A 16,937-nucleotide genomic window follows, 5' to 3' on the forward strand; every position below is an offset into this window, starting at 1 on the left:
AATTGGATCATGTCTGTGACAAGGGTTTGCTGTTCAGGATGGAGCTGTTGAGAAGGCCAACTCAAGGACATTTGCCCCTGCCAGCACAGGAGCCTGCTGTCTCCCTGCAGGAGCACAGGGCCACAGCCCAAGCTGGGTGATAGTGCTACTGCTCCTCAGTTTAGCACCATCCTGTTTTCAGGCAGCTAGGAAATACCGAGAGCTAAGTGTTGGGAAGTGTGCTGCTCCAACAGAATGCACTTACCATGTACACAAACAGTTGCACATTCATGGGTGCCACCTCCTGCCTCTTTATTCCTACGTGCTGTTGACAAGAGCTTGATTATAGACCTCTGGTACCTGTGCATGATACGTCTGGGCATGAGCAACAAGCCTTGATGGAATGCTCAGTACAGAGCTGGGCTGGTCTTGCTGCTGCAGCTGCCTCACAGGTAAAATGTCCCAGCCCTGGGGCTTGGTGACAGTAATCCCGAACCATTCCAAAGGCATTTGCTTACATCTTTCAAGCCAGACCTGAGTTGTTTGTCTTGCCAGTAGATGGTGTCATTTGATGTCTCCTGCTGTATGCTTCTCTGTATGGTCTATGGCAGCTGCATTTTCCAACCACCCTACTCCTCTGGATAGATATAGCCACGACAGTGTTTTGGGATAGCACCTAAGTAACTGCTCTGCAAATACAGCCCCTGCTTCAACTGGACTGCTCTGGGTAGAAACGGTGTGTCTGTGCCCAGAGTCCTTCCACCAAGAAAGCTAAACAGGGAATCGGGAGGATAAAAAGGAAAGCTGCAGAGCAGCAAGAGTGTTGTGAACTGAATGTAAAGACAACTTGTCAGCTAGTTTGTACGAGGAGCAAGGGACACCTTCACTTCATATAACTCCTGGGTCATGAGAATCTTTCTGCAGAGAGATGGAAGTACTTTTGGAATAGCATTATCCCAGTACTATTACAGGCATCTCTAAGTCAAGAATTATTTGGACATATCTAAGTCAAGAATAAAAGATTAAATTTCTCCTAGGATCCTACTAGTGGGAGCAAGGGGATCTGTCACACACTTTCCACCCTCTTTATTACATAGGAAAACCTTAATTCAAAAAGGTTTGTGGCCCAAATGAGGCTAATTAGCTCATCCTGTAAGTGTGTATGTGCTGTATCTGTTCCAAATATTAACAATATAAAGGGCTGCAAAGGCCTGGTGAAATTACAGCCTAAATGTTTAACGATTTGAGCTCTCAGTAAGGTCACACAGTCTATTTAAATAAGGTTTGAACTGTAATTTTCAACTGCAATAAATTTACTAAAGCCTGAGTAAGGGACATGCAGGTTTATTTCACTGCACCAACTAAATGCCTGCCTCCTGATTTTCAATTCTAATTCTATCAAAATATCAAGATTATATCTTGACACTTTATCCCACCACTCTGGAAAAGACTCTCTTTGCAAGTTTGGGACCCTCATTTGAGATTCTTCAAGCAGTTGCACAAAAGTCTATACCACAATACAGTTGGCTGCTCAGAAGGTGTCTTATGGCCATTGCATTAGCAGTCAGTTAATTTCTGAAGTTACTCGTGAAATTACACTAGATTTATTCAGATTTCCCACCAATCTATTTTTAGTAATGTTATCATAGTTGCAGAAAAAATAAGAGATGGTTCAGACAGGAAGCTGTTCTGTGTCCTTTTCCCTGAAGCACTGAAATTACAGAGTGAATTAATAGAACAAGAAAATGAGTGAGAGCCCATGTCTTCCTACATGTCTGTACAGAGCTTAGAAGAATACTGCAGAAATGCCAACTCTCATTCTACATTATGGTTGTGCCTACCCTAACAGAGGCACCAAGATTCTTTCTCAGTGCTGGGAAACAGAGACTCTCATGTGATTAGAAGCCTAGAAATGTGATATGTACCCATAACTCCCATCTTAAAATTACCACTAAATCCAAATGCTGCTTGCAGAGAACCTTGGACAGCTGCGCACGAAGAATCCCCTACTCCTAGCTAGGAGGAACCAGGAACTGAACAACAGCTCAACCAACCTGCTACTGTTCTGCAATGCCTCTGTAGTTCATCTCACTGGTAGGGAATAACAAAGCACACAGCAACGTGAACACAGCTGAAATGTGTGTTTGTCATAGCTGTCTTTGTTCTTCATGATTTGTGTCTAGTCCCATTAGTTTAGTAATTTTGCTTAAGGACTCACAATTATAGAAAAGACTGGTTTCAGGTCAGCTGCTGTGGGGAAAAAAAGTTCAGAGAACCATTATAGAAGATATCAGGAGATGCACACAGCAGAACAGTCCTCAGACTGTTAAAAGCAGATGTTTAATTTTCTTAAGTCAAGGTAGTCTTACTAGGCTCTTAACTAAGGATGCCTGTTTCAGATTTGCTTCTTTAATTTGTGTCTTGTTCATTCCCAAAGGCCAACACCAAACTATTCACCTTGTTTACCCAATTAAATAAGATTCTTTCCATTTCAATTATCTCCTACCTATTTGGAAGTCTAGAAGCAATATCATGTTTGCATCTTTTAAGCCTTATTGCTTTCAGATCGTACATATGCAGCCCTCATTCCACCCATATTATAGCCTTGCATACTAAGCCTATGTATACATATAGCTTGTGTATTAAGTATTACAGGATGGTATCAGCAAAACATTGCTTAAAGATTATGCACTGAAAGGGAATATACAACAATAGACGCCAAATAATGAATAAAAATGGAAAGTACCCCCCTGTTTGCCTATTTAGAACATCCATTTTATATAGTAAACATATATTCAACATACTAGTTACTTATGTGCTCAGTTAAACAAAGCTGACAAGAATATAAACTTGAAGTGACAGTCTGCAACCATATTTTCAAGATTTACACAACTGCTAACAGTGATTCAGGCTTGTGACTGTTGATCTGAGAGAATTAGCAGAGAATTACCTTTGCAATACAGGAGCATGAACAAATTCTTGAGGTCATATACTGAGATAATTTCATTATTGACAACTTTTTTCATTTGTTGCTCTGTGTAGATGTACAGAACCCAAAGATTTTTATACCATATTTATGCATTTTCTCTATCGTAGGTGTGATCTGTATCACTCATGATTCATGTGACCACTTTCAAAAAGTAAAAATGACAAAAACCACACAGTAATGCAAAAATATATCCTACAGAGTCTAATGGAAATAAACTTTTTTTTCTTATCTGACTTAATCAGAAGCTGGTTTGCTCAGGAAGCTCAATAAGTTAAATCTGAAACCTTGTTTATAACTATGCTGGCCTTTTTCACAGTGCCTGGGTACAGCTGTACAGTCGTAGGTGGTGTGATACTGTCACACCATTATGTAGCAGTTTAACACACAGTATCTATATATAAAAAAATGAAATATCGAGTATTACTATGTACAAGTCATGCTTGAAGCATCATCTAGCTAGAGATGGACAGAAATAAAAGACCACCATATAGCTAAATAAAGCTGGTTGATTATACTTTAAAACTTTGTTATGACCCAGAGTATTGGGCCATTTCTAACCATACTGCAGTGCGCTTGCAATATTTCTAGGAACAAAATCAGCGACTAATACTTCTGAGCTGCCAAAGTCATTCTTGAGTGTACTGATTTTGGATGTACTGGTTACTTACCAGGACTACATCAAAGATGCAGTGGCATCCCCTTGGTTAAAATGAGTAAGCAAAAATGCCTTTGCAGAGGGTTCTTAAACAGTTCACATCCATCCCCACATCGCTAACCATTTTGAAACTTTACCTAATTAAGTTTCTTTTCAGTTGTCCTCATTAACAAGTGGACACAGTATGGAACCAAGGCAACTACAGTCAGAGGCATAGCTGCGCTCTTACAAAAAGAGAGAATGTAGAACAAATACTCAGTATGAGTAGGTATCTTAACAAAATTATACAGCTGCAGCGTAGCTAAAGAAGCAGCTATACACAATATGCGGAAACTTATCTTGCAGCTATTTTTACCTTTGCAGCTTGTGATGAACATTTCAGAATTAATTCCAAGACCTAAACCAAAGAGTGCACCTAAGTTCCTCACCAATCCAGCAAATGGAGTTGTGTCAATGTTTATCCAGTCTGGGTTGGCACACCACTTCTTGGCCTTTGGAACAGACCATAGCAAGTCAATATCAAGAAGCTTGAGGGATAGATAAAAGCCAAGGGCAAAGATGAAAAGAAACAAGTTTGTCTTGATGTACATTCTCAAGCTTGCAGTCTGAATAGCAGGGGTATGCTCAAATGCTTCTGCCACAAGAATGCCTGTGGATTAGAAACTCAGTGTTACAGGGAACAACACACTTGTACTTGGAAGCAGCATTTTCTACAGCATCCCTGTAGAATTTGACTTTTGAAGACAGAAGAATATACATATGTAATAAATACCTATGTGTGTATATATATACATATACACACACAATTTAACACTTCTGCAGTACATTACAAGACCTTTCCTCCCACTCAAAACTGCCACTTTGGAAAAAAAAATTAAATACCAAGGACTACATGGTTTTGATATGAGGCATACCTTAAGGCCTGACTGCATCTCCCAGATGACAACCTATCAAATATTAGATGTAAACTGGAACATTCCTTTTCCAAAAGAGTCCCTCACTCAAAGACTGGCTCCAGCAATGCAGAATTCAACACCAGTTCCCACACAGGCTTTGAGTGTTGAAGGAAAAGACACAGAACACACTTATCTTCTCTTGTACTCATTTTATCCTGGTTGTGAAGAGGGAAAGCTGTTAGCCAGGGCTGCCCAGGCTGCACTGCACCCATGAAAGAGAACATGAGCAGGAAGCCCCTGCTCAGTGCACTGGTCACCTTCCTTAAAATCAGATCGATACTAGAGATACTGCTCATAGTTTGGACTCTCTGAATACCAATTTGAAATATGCTTAAGTAACTCTGAAAAATGTGCTTTAGCACCTTAAATTACCCAGGGGAGTTTGTCCTGCTATTTAATTTTTCTTTATTGTCCCCAGGTCTCTGTGTTTGCCCACACTGCACACATGCTAGTTTGCACCTGGACACCATTTGAAGTGACCCAAATAGCTTCCTCCTCAGAGGAAAGGTCAGAGCCATGTAGGAGCAACTTCCTCTCTTATCTCTTCCACACAGGCAGCACAGTTAAAGATTGGATGCAGCCAGTACAAAGCAGTCAGAGCTATTCTGAGGCAGTGTGGACACAATACAGTCAGCATCAACTGGCAGGTGGACAAGTGCTCACTCCCTTTGCTGTTTGAATTACACAGGCAGCAGGTACATTCTACCTCACAAATTTTACCTTTAGACTATTATCAAATCCCTGATTTTCCAGAGAGCCGAGAGCACCACTGGGGCTGCAAGATGAGTAGAACTACTAAAAATCTCTTCCCTCAATTTGCATATGGGTTAAAAAGAAAAGAAAAAATAGCAGTATTACCAGCAAATACTCCAAGAACAACTTGATGAGGGAAATGTGTTGCTATGAATACTCTTGAGATGCACACACTGATCTGGATAATCCAAAAAATACTCCAGAGGAATGACCATGTTAGTCTAAGAGGGAAAAGGAAGATACTTAAAAATTAAGACAAGCTATTTCATCTACTTACTTACCCCAAGCCTCATCATGTAAGGCTCATACTTTTACCCAGGCAGAGGTTTACTAAGGAGCACAGTTTGGAATCAGATGATAAAAAACTAGCAGTTAGTACTAAAACATCAAGAGTGGTTACAGGAACAGACCTCAGAAGTTTCAGGTCCAAGACACCTCCGTGGTTTAAACGATGAAAGTCATCAATGGCAGGTTAAATTAGCACTAGTACCTTAAACATATTTCTCATTATGAAGTCATACCTATATGCAAAAGTTCAATTATTTCATGACAAAATTCAGGTTGTGGGAACAACCTTGTCAGCCTTGGAAAGAACAACCACCAGAGCAATTGCAGGACTTTCCCACAGAGCTGAGCAACACATTACAGTGAATTTCGCCAACATTATGTGCACTTGTTTTAAAAGGGGCTAAGAAGGATGACCATCAAAGAAAAACATTTATTTACTAACCAAAAAAACCCAATACATAATGACAATTAATAGAATTAAAAATTTCCAGCACTGAAGATTTGACACAACTTTTAATAGAACTGCTTCCAAGATACTGTATGCAAGGCCTGTAAGTTGATAAATACCAGCCTATACAAACAGATAAATCCTCTTAATATACTTTTTCTTCATCTGAAGTAGACCATAATAAAGGGTTTCTGTTTTTTTTTTTTTACGATAGAACAGACTGTGAATATTTGTTTAAATTAAGTCCATTAAAAACATAGCACAAATATAAAGAAATATCTGAATATAATGAGTTGGAATCATGGAAAGACACTGACCTGTGAAGGGTAACAGCTGATTTATCTTTCCATCTAACTGTGTAGCTAAGTGCTGCTGTGACCATTACATACCAGACGCAAGATGATCCCATGGCATGTCCAGATGGGCTTCCTAGTAAAAACAAGAAGAAAATATTCAACTTAAGGATGATGACTGTGACATTTGTCATACAGAAAATGTCTACTGGCATTTACTCAGGCACCTAATAATTTAGAAAGGAAATGGCTAACAAAGGCTGAAAGAATGTCAACTGCTTCTCAAAAGTTAATTTTTGCCATATGAATTTTTAAGAAGGTTCATCTACAGAGAATCCATACTTGTTTGAAATCAAAAGGTAACAGCTTAATAATCTTATATTGGTTTGAGGTGGAATCTTGATTGGAAAACATAATATTTTCCCATTACTTGGACTTAAAAATAAAAAAAGGCACCTAGGGGTGTCTTAGAGCTGTAGCATGGAATGTAGAAGTTATATATGAGTATCACATGAGATAAGTTTTGAATGAGCATCCCCATAATTAAGGGGAGCAACAGAGATTTAGCTCTTTGTAACATTCTACAGCAAAGTAACAGTATAACTTTAGATAGCACTTCCAAACTGCCTTTTATCTGCTTCTGCAATTACCATGGTGTTAACGATCGTGAGCTGTGTCTCATTAGCAATATTACAATCCAGGTAATTACCATTTTGGGTAGTCTCGTTATAAATTTAGAAATGTGTCTGAAGCACAGAAAAACTGTGTCTTTATGCTTTACTTTGATTAATTTCATAAATTTTAAGGTGCTGTACAATATCAACTGGATTAAAAACAGATTGTCAGTGAAACTGGCACATGAAATGATGCTCTAATTGCTGTACCCACAGTAGTCTGTAACAGGGAACACTCTCTCATAGAGAACAACAGTGACTTCTTTTTAGTCCAGGTTACAATAATATATGTGTAATTTGTTTTAATTTAAAAAAAAAAAACTTTAATTTTACTGGAAGCAATATGAAACCACAGAGAAGTTCCTGCAACTGTGAAAATCATCAAAAAAACAAGGTATGCTGGCGTGATGCAAGGGAAGTGATTCCTAAAATTACTCTGTCACTTCCTTTCCACTGTTCACCAGATTTACATTCAATGAATCAAAATGGAGAAAAAGAAAATCAGGTCATTGGAATCTGTAAATCCTGGGCCTTTACATCTTGGCTTTCTGTGGAGACAAAAGAGAATTGACAGCATTATTTCATTGTCAGAAGAAATAATTTTGGCTCAAGAATGTGTTATGATCCAGCACTATCTGGTAGTGTGTAGAGTAAAAGAGTATTTCAGTGAAGTAGCAAAGCAAAATGTCTAGGCAGGACAAGCACAACGATTTCTGACTCCCTGGATTCATTTTTTGCTATTCTGCTTGGCAGTACATTTAGAGTCACTCTACCAGCTCTTGTTAATTTCCTAACCGATGTGCACTCCTAAACCTCAGAACAAATGTCACTGAAGGAAACAGTAATGTTGTATGTCAGCATTGGAAAAGCTTCTCTTTGTTGTCATCTAGGAAAACGTCATCTAGGAATAATATTTCATAGCTCACCAGTAAATTACCTACTAGAAACAGCATAAATTCCACATTAAGGTTTATGTTGTTAAAGCCTTAAAAATACCAGAAAAAAAATGGCTGCAGTTCAGTTAATTCCAGAAGTACTAACCGAATTCAGGTCCTAAGCTGTTTGACTAAACTGTAGTCATATGAACAGTTCCCTCTGCTTTCCCTTTTGCTGAGACACAGAGTTTGGGGTTCAGGCTATCCTAGCAGTATTTGGATCTGCTTTCCTCATGTCTGTGGCTGCTTCTCTAATCTTTTAATATAAATTGCTATCTAAAAGGCACGTGAAGGACCACGTAAGCTCACACAATGCTTAACAGCTGCACTGACTGCACCTCCTCTTGCTAATGAGAAACAGGTCAGTGACAGTGTTAATGGTCCAGGGTAAGTCTGGAGGTGGGAGAAAACGTGGTCATTTTAAGTGCAAAGAAGGAATCAATATGGCAGTTTTACCCACTGGACAGAAATAGGAATGACCTTTCAGAAAGACAGTAACAAGAAGAAACGCTTTCTGGTTCAATGAATCAAAATGAAACACATTGTCTCCTGAGCCAGGGCTTGGATCTACACAGCACTGAATGGGCTCCGTTCTGAAGGCTTTTGATAAGATCTGAAGGACTTTAACACTTTGCGTTAGGTACCAAATGAATTAACGTGAAAGAGACTGCAGGTCACATACAGACCAGGCATTATTAAACCCTGCCTCATACAAGGGCTTAAGCTTCTTGTTCACAATTACAACGGGATGTAATGCAGGATATTGTTAACAAAATATAGCTATGCAAACTGCTTAAAAGCTTTCAGTGGCATTGACAAGATGCAAAGCTCATCATTTCCACAGTCAGTATTTTATTGCACAATGCATTAAACTAAATTCAGTTAGCTCAAAGCAAGTTCATCTTATTTCACATATTAGGGTTTTACAAGTTCATTTAACTTCAGCAGTGTTGCATTTGAGTTCCACAGAGAAGATAATGAGACATAGAAAGTCAAAATACATTGAAAAGGTACCATTTCAAAAATAATTCTTCCCCATATATTTGTACACATACTCCCACACACACATTCAGTGCCAGTTTCTGGTTCTGGGAATAGGGGGTTCCCTTTTCCACTTGTGTTACATTATGTTAATCAATTACTGAGACTATTGTTATTTACACTGAACTACCTACTCAGTTTTTGGGGTTTGAACATTTCTGCTGACAGTGAACAAGCCCCCAAACTCAACAGCCCCATGCTCAGTCTTGGAACACATTAAACAATGTATTTCACAAGTTTTGTGAAAATTTCTTTCCAATATGCCAGCTCATTCTGGTAGTAATTATTTTTAAAGCAAATCCCCCTCCCCTGCATCTTTTAAAGGCAATGAAGTAAAAATTCTTGTCATAACAGCAAATACCTAGCTATTGTATTTCTTCCTTTTCCTCTACATGGTTTTTTGTGCTATTTTATGCATGAGCTCTGAGATTTGTGTATCATATAAGACCATCATAAGTAACATTCTCTCCCCCTTGAAGCCACTATCCCTATTAAATGTACCAAGGTAATCTCCAACATTTCTTACCTGGTCCAGTTTCACATGTTATAGGAAACTGTTCAAGGCATGGGCTTGACTGATTAGGATAAATCATTGTTTCTTGCACCCACCAGTATGGGCGATGGCCAAACAAAATCCTGACAAAAAATAAAATAAAATGAAGCAGAAATTCAATGAAAAGATTTTTACATAAGAAGGCCTCAGCAAAGCATCATAAATAATCTTACAAGAATATGAAGAGCTATATTTCCAAAGCTACTCTATAATAGTTCTACAGGTTCTTCTTATCACAATGCCATTTCAAACATATCTTAAATATCTTCATTGTGAATTCCTATTTTTTAATTACCGGGGAAAGCCTACTAGTAGATTATTCACAGAAAGTTTTCTAAACTTGAGGTACATACAGAAACTGTTATTAAAAATACCAAATTTTAAAACAAATCCGACTTCTTACCATTTAAATATGAGGTTGAACCAATCACCAATGACTGCCACCCATATCATTTTAGTACCAACCACTTGGTTGAGCTGAAACCAAAGAGGAAAATAAACTGAAAATATATTCCGGGGATCGCCAACATGTGACATAAAATTAAGGAAATCCTGGTAAGCCCTGTAGTCCCTCTGTAAATGCTGAATGATAAGCACGCCATTGCTATGAAGGAGATCCATCTTAGTGGATTAAACTGTACTTGAAATATAGTAAAGTTCTTTTAATCTTAAGTTTCTAGTGACGGAGAATAAGAATCATGGAGGGGATCTATTAAAAAGTGAGAGAAGGTGATTGACGTTGCCTTTATATTATATTGGTGTGGTGTACCCAGCCATTCCCGAAACACGTGGCTCCAAGTCTCTGGGAAAGCACATGAGTCTGTTAGCACTGGAAAGCTTTTTTGTTTGCAGATTTTAATTGTAGGAAGCTAAGTGAAATACATGCTGAGCAGCAGCAAATTGTGGGGAAAGTTTTGTGGAAACACAATGTGTGACTTGTGCAATCCTTTGTATGAACAGTTGGAACCTGTTTACTTAAGTTTTTTCACAGTTCATTTCTCTGCAGGATGGACATTAGTAATGTGTGTACTTCATTAAGTGCTGCCTGTATAAAGGATAGAAAGAATACACAAATTACTGATCTTTACAGAACTGTCACTGAAGCTATACATTTCACTTTGACATAGAACTTGGCTACCATGCTGCAACTAATACTTTGCACAACACATTTTTTCGGTCAGGAAAATACAACCAGCATCCATGCATCGACAATGCTGCTGAGCTCTAGATTTATTTTTAAAGCAACAATATTCTTAAAATACTGAAAAGCAATTGTTTTCTTCCTACAAGAGGCCTGTTAATCCAGGGCACAATGCAGATGATGCTCAGTCTCTGAGTCATCTCTCGGTACCGCCATTCTTGTGCATTGCTTACATGACGCCAGTCCTATGTCCCTCTGCCAGAAGGAGCTGCAGCCCCCACTTCTTGCTGCCCAGCCTGACAGAAATGAGACCTGCTTTACACACCACAGCAAGGTTGGGAAGAGATAATCAGGAGTGTTTCCCTGAACTATTCCCAAGTGAAGCACAGCAGTTCTCCAGAGCAAACAGCCAAGAGAAAACAGATTCTGCCACACAGCAGGAGTTTAAAAGATCATAGCAGATAATGTATTAGCATATCAGATTTGCCAATATTAGTACTAATAACTGTAGCATAGAAGATTATGTTCATTTAAGGTGGCTTCATGAAAAGAACTTTTTCTACAAGCGATTAAATGGATACTAAAAGCTTGATGATACCAACTTCTGATATTATTAGAGCAGCAAGAAGAAAACTTCAAGCTATTTATCAGGCTCTAATATTCTGATGTATTCACATCCTCTATCAAATTATTATCTGTGTATCTGAAACACTGTGAGTCAGAAGACAAAAGCAGCTCTATATATGTACTGCACACTTCCCTAATACTCTTTCCATGCACTTCAAGCTATACTGCACAAGCTGTGGAGACAAAGATATGAACTACTTAACTCTTTTTGCTGAAGACGGGCTTAATGGCTTAAGAGGGCTTTATGATCTGTGGTCAGGGAAGTCACATGGAAACATTAAATAAATTCAACAAATAAGGCATGACAATTAAATGGATGTAGAAGATTTCTCTTCCTGACAATCTCACATTTACTTTAATTACTCCCATTTACTCTAGCTATTAATAGTCTGGTTTCAGAAATTTTTTAGCAGATTTAAATCCTATATGTTTATTGCTACCAATTGCATTAAGCCATATAGAAAAGCTTAAAGTTTCTATGCACTGTTTCGGAATAACTACAATATTTTTCTATATATTGACTGAATTATTCACTTCAACTGGTGTTATCTGATTTCAAGGGAAATCCTTCCAAATGCAAAATTTCAGGATATTTCAACAAAAAATACTTCCTATCTATTTAGCTGAAAGTATTTGAGGAGGTTTGTTTCTTGCTAAGCTGTGTACCTTATTGTTTTTCAGAGTGTGCAGCAAGGCAACTGTCATATAAATGAATGGATGGAAACAATTTTCCCTCTCCCAGTACTTACCCAAGACCATACTTGTTAAAAAATCTCTCTCTAATAACTCTTTATACTTTATTGCTAAAGAAAATGTTCTTTTGCAACATTTTTTTACTGCAAAAGTATCTCGCCTTTAAACTTAAGTAAGACTTACAATAACAACAATAAAAAATCACTCGTTTAGACATGTCTGGGTTTACTATACAAAAATGTGGAAAATTTAAGTCTGTTTTTCAATCTAGTTTAGCAAGAATAGTTAGCTTCAAACATGAGTGCAAACATGTCAGTTGGTGTCTGAATAACAGACATCTTACTTCTAGTACTTGGTTAAAAGAGCAAAAACTATAATGAGGTTAAGTCTAAATAACTATTGTTCTATTAGGAAAAAATATTTTACAGTACATAAGTTTCCATCAAGATACAATTTAATGTCCTCAAGAGAGTCTACCAAGTAATAAAATAGATCATTTTACAGTCCCTCTTTAATGGCACCACTGTTACCCAATGGTATCCGAAAATTTGCCTCTGAAGCAGGATGTGCAGAACCACTGCAATAACTTTTTGCATGTTTGTTTTATTTATAAATTCAAATCCACCCACCCATATTATCTATGCACTAGGACAGTGATGCATCTGCTCAGGCTGAACTCTCCTTCAGACAGAACCCCTCACACTTTGGTTCTCCAGAAACTTTGTAAATATAATGTTTGGAGATAGATCTTGGCAACGTTTCAGTAAAGTAACCTCTTATAGTATAAACCCTGAAGATCTCCTGATACTAATTGTCAGGAGTTTTTTGCTGATTCTTATGCTTAGATAGAAAGATAAGCACCTTAAGACATAAAGACTAACAGTAAGCAAAAAGGCTTTCCTTTTCTCCTACGCTCTTTCTGAGTGTTTGAGAAGCTCCTACATCCCCCCCTTAGAAATAGCAGAGGAGTCATGTTTATAAAGGATGTTTAAAAAACCTCAACAAACCCACACTCTACAAAACAGACACCATGGAGGTTTTGGAACATGTAAGCATATTTCTGTGGGAGAGGCAGTTTTCACTGTGCCTGGAACCTCTCATGATCCTGCTCCATCCAAGAGGAAGTCAATAACTGACATGCTAGTAGTCTCTTCTCCTGCTTGTCATATTACACAACCAACAAAAGTCTGAGACACTGAAGACTTTCCAAGCTGTAATAACTAGCAAAGATGGTGAAACATATCTTGAAGTACTATATTTAATAACTTGTTTGACAAAGGAGAAATTTGTCAAACAAAATCAAAGGAGAAGCTCTCAATAGAGCTTCCCTCACTCCTTCTCTATGCAAAGCATGACAAAATGCTTCTGTAATGCACTTAGCACTTCAAAGTCATGCGAGATAATAAATAAAATAAAACTATTTGCCGTATTTTAGTACTGGAATTTCAAGGAAAAGTAGTGGTCTATACAAAATGGTCAGAAAGTGTAGGCAATTACGTTTTTAAATCAAAACTTTCTCTTGTTTTGACATTGGAGAGCCAAGGTTTGGCCTTCACATAATCAAATCAGTTCTTAGTTCAAAGCAAAAAACCTGTCAAATGCTATATGTTCATATAGTTTTTAATTTATTGATAATTTCTTGATTTATTATGTTTTCCAAGACATACAAAATCAGAGACTTTACATATGTGTGTGTGAGTGTGTATGCACACACACATAAAATGTAAAAACAAGAGTCATGCTGATGATCCACTGAAGGAAGGATAAAACATTTACAGCTCCCTTGCATCTACATGTTAGAGCAAATATTACATAACAGTCAACAGATGTTGTTAAGCAAATGTTTGCAAGGGAGGGAAAAGCCATCAAAGCAAACATTTTTTGAAACACTGTTAATGGAGGCCTATGTACTGGGCCTAACTTTCTGGTACATTATGCTTAGTTAATCAAACAATAACATTAATTTCCACACCAGTATTTCCATTGGCACTGGACCAACTACAAGGATTAACAAGCAATTTACTAAGTTCACCAGCAGACTCTGTACACAACAGCTGACAGGTATTTTCTCAGGTGTGAATATTTTCAAAGTGGAACACTGAGAAGATACACCTTAATTTTTGAATTAGGAAGAGAAGAATATTTCAAGAAGCTTGCTCTCTCTCTTTTTCTCTCTCTTTCTTTTTATTTTCTTTCTTATCCCATGCCCTCGTGTATTCCTCATTGGACCCAGGCTTTTTTAGGGTTGGACTGACCAGTAGAGGTTTAGCAATAGCTGACATGATCCAGTCTCCTTCTCTTCATTCTGCCACCTTAATCTGATCTTTCCTAGTTAGTATAGTCATTAGACTTTGCTATAAAATTAACTATGCAAGCACATTAAACCAACAAAACTAACCTGTGCACTGTAACAGTAACTGCCAGAGCTTAATACTTGTTTACATTAGTTTGTGTTTGTATGTAAAGCAGTATAAATGATACAAACAATGCAGGGAATACAATTCTGGCATGCCCATGAAAAAGACACATCTAAGGAATTTTACTTATTTTAAGTATGAAGAGCTACCTTTTAGAAATTAGAAGCAACCTAGAGAGGATAAAATTCCTTCAAGTTCCATGAACTGCAGGAAGAAATGAAACTGAACCCACTAGGGCAACAATCTCCGACACATTTTTTTAGTTCCATTTCCAATAAGATCCCTGTCTTACTGTCATTCTCTAATCCCTGAAACTACCCTGCTCTAATTCTTAAAACTTGCCCTATGCCAACCATGGCCCAGGCAGTCAGAAGCCTGCCACAAGAAGTAGCTGAGTCTGTTTATTAGCACCAGCTCTTCAATTTTGTGTTCCTTTAGAATGTCCTCCTAAGCTGCAGTAGCTTTCCAACCCTGAGCTAGACTTTTCAGCTGCCTCTTAATCCACACTGGAACAGCCCAGGATGGACTTTCTGTTAGCAATAAAAGAAAGCAACAGATTTTTGTTGGCAACATTCTGCCCTTCAGTTTGCCTGCAGGGAACTGTCACCCTGCTGCTACTGTGTCCCTTTGAACCTTGAGTTTAACCAAGTAACCTGGGGTTAAAACGACACCCATGAAGAGCTGAAAAATGCAGAAAAGGGGTACATAGCAAAATTAATTGTCTCCATTCAAGGTCATAGTCCTAAAAATAGGGTAAATCACTGCTGAAACTTTTTTCCATCCATGACTACTCTGTGGCTTGCTATGACAGACATTTAGAAAAAACATTTCAGAACAAGTGTCTGGACTAAAGTTACGGTGGGGTGGCTGCCAGCATTTCTGTCTATGGAGTCTCTTGAATCAGACCTAGTAGAGGACTGAAGAAGCACCTGACCTGCACTGATTTAGGTCATGAGGCCACATTCCTGTTTGTAGCTGGCAAGAGCCATCAGTTTGAACAGAAGACTTGCCAAAAATCACCGCGCTTCCCTGAAACACACGCTTGGAAAAATGATGGTGGACAGTAGCGGGAATGGTTGAAGATAAGTTACAGTATCGTTTATGTCTCTCAAAACCTCTAAATCAATCAGAAAAGAGATCAATTAAGGTACGGATTCTGCCAGTAAATGTCACAGGCTATATTTAGCCTTTGGTGGGTGAAAGTGTAAAACAAAGGAATAGGACTAATGAAATCTAGAAAAACTTCACTGACGAAAAAAGATATCTAACATTTTTGAGCTAGTGCCAGCTACTGTGGGGTGAACCCATTATCTGTGATAACAAAAGGATTCGGAAGAGACCAAGCTGTAGAACCCACCAAAAGTTTATGGATTAGAAAACAGGACTTGTTTAGATTAGTTTAACTTGTATTTACTAAACTTCAGGAGCTGGGAAGTTTGTATATTCAGAAAGTTTCAAGCTCAAATGATAAAGGCTAATGATGTGAGGGGCAACACTAAAACTTTATACTAACAGCATGCACTTGGCTAGGAGAGAAATGCTTCTAAATAAAAAAAGCCATAAGGTATAGGTCCATAATGTCCAAATTCATACATGGCTAGGTTATCATCCTTGGACCAGCACAACTTCAGTACATTTAAGAGTGAGGCAGGTAAGAAACAGGGGTCTATTAGCTTTAGGAACAATGCTGAGGAAACTGAAATCTGGAGAACAGCATGTCCAAGTCAAAGACGACGGGAATACAGTGGGGTAGAAGTGTTTATACAAGAAGTTTGTAAAAGAGTAATGCAACTAGTAGTTGGTGGTCTCAGCTCAGCCTTTACTATGCATCCAGTGGGTGGAAGCTAGTAATTAATACTTTTAGACAGCAATCCTTGGAGCCATGCTAAATATATGGTATTCTGGGATTAACTAAATAGCACTGGCAATAAACTAAAATTAGGAGCAATTCTTTAGTTATGGTAACAAAAATATTAAAAGTAGCATTCATAATAAACTGAAGGCTGCTACCTTGGATCACAAACTAGTACTTATCAAGAGCTAGAAGGGAATATAAGCAACAGGAGAAAAAACAGCCACACTGTCATAAAGAGCAAACTCACTATGACAGAGGTTTATGGCAAATGTTTGACTGGGTCCAGGCACAGCTACTGTATGGTGGATTTGTTCACACTAAAAAGGACTGAAATTACCCCTGCAGGTCAGTCTCCTGTAAGAACGAGCTTCATCCACACTCTTGAAAGAATTCAGGCCGGACGACTTAAAAGGCAATTCGGAACCTCACAAAATTTAAGACCGGTTACCGCAAGCGTGTTCCGTGAGTAAACCATACACTGGAAACAAGCTGTGCCTTCAGGGAAGCGTAAGTGAGCCGGGCTGTTCGATTCAGCACGGAGCAGGCTGTTTGCCTACACTGGCCCTGCAGGCAACCCCACACCCACCCCACCAGCAGCCCCGGAGAAAGCATTTCAACACCAAACAAGCATCTCCAAAGG

At 38.3% G+C, this 16,937-nt stretch overlaps 1 protein-coding gene across 1 annotated transcript; it reads right to left on the bottom strand.

The window, feature by feature from the left end:
- Positions 1-22: 22 nt before the first annotated feature.
- On the bottom strand, positions 23-16,624 carry G6PC2 (glucose-6-phosphatase catalytic subunit 2). The gene is made up of 5 exons (XM_008634787.2): positions 9,968-16,624; positions 9,538-9,647; positions 6,386-6,497; positions 5,438-5,553; positions 23-4,272 (listed from the first exon to the last, which is right to left on the bottom strand). The coding sequence occupies exons 1-5, from the start codon at positions 10,183-10,185 to the stop codon at positions 3,761-3,763; spliced, it is 1,068 nt and encodes a 355-aa protein (XP_008633009.1). The 5' UTR covers positions 10,186-16,624; the 3' UTR covers positions 23-3,760.
- Positions 16,625-16,937: the final 313 nt, after the last annotated feature.

This window comes from Corvus brachyrhynchos, unplaced genomic scaffold (assembly GCF_000691975.1).
Source record: "Corvus brachyrhynchos isolate BGI_N302 unplaced genomic scaffold, ASM69197v1 scaffold255, whole genome shotgun sequence".
NCBI classification, from domain to species: Eukaryota; Metazoa; Chordata; class Aves; order Passeriformes; family Corvidae; genus Corvus; species Corvus brachyrhynchos.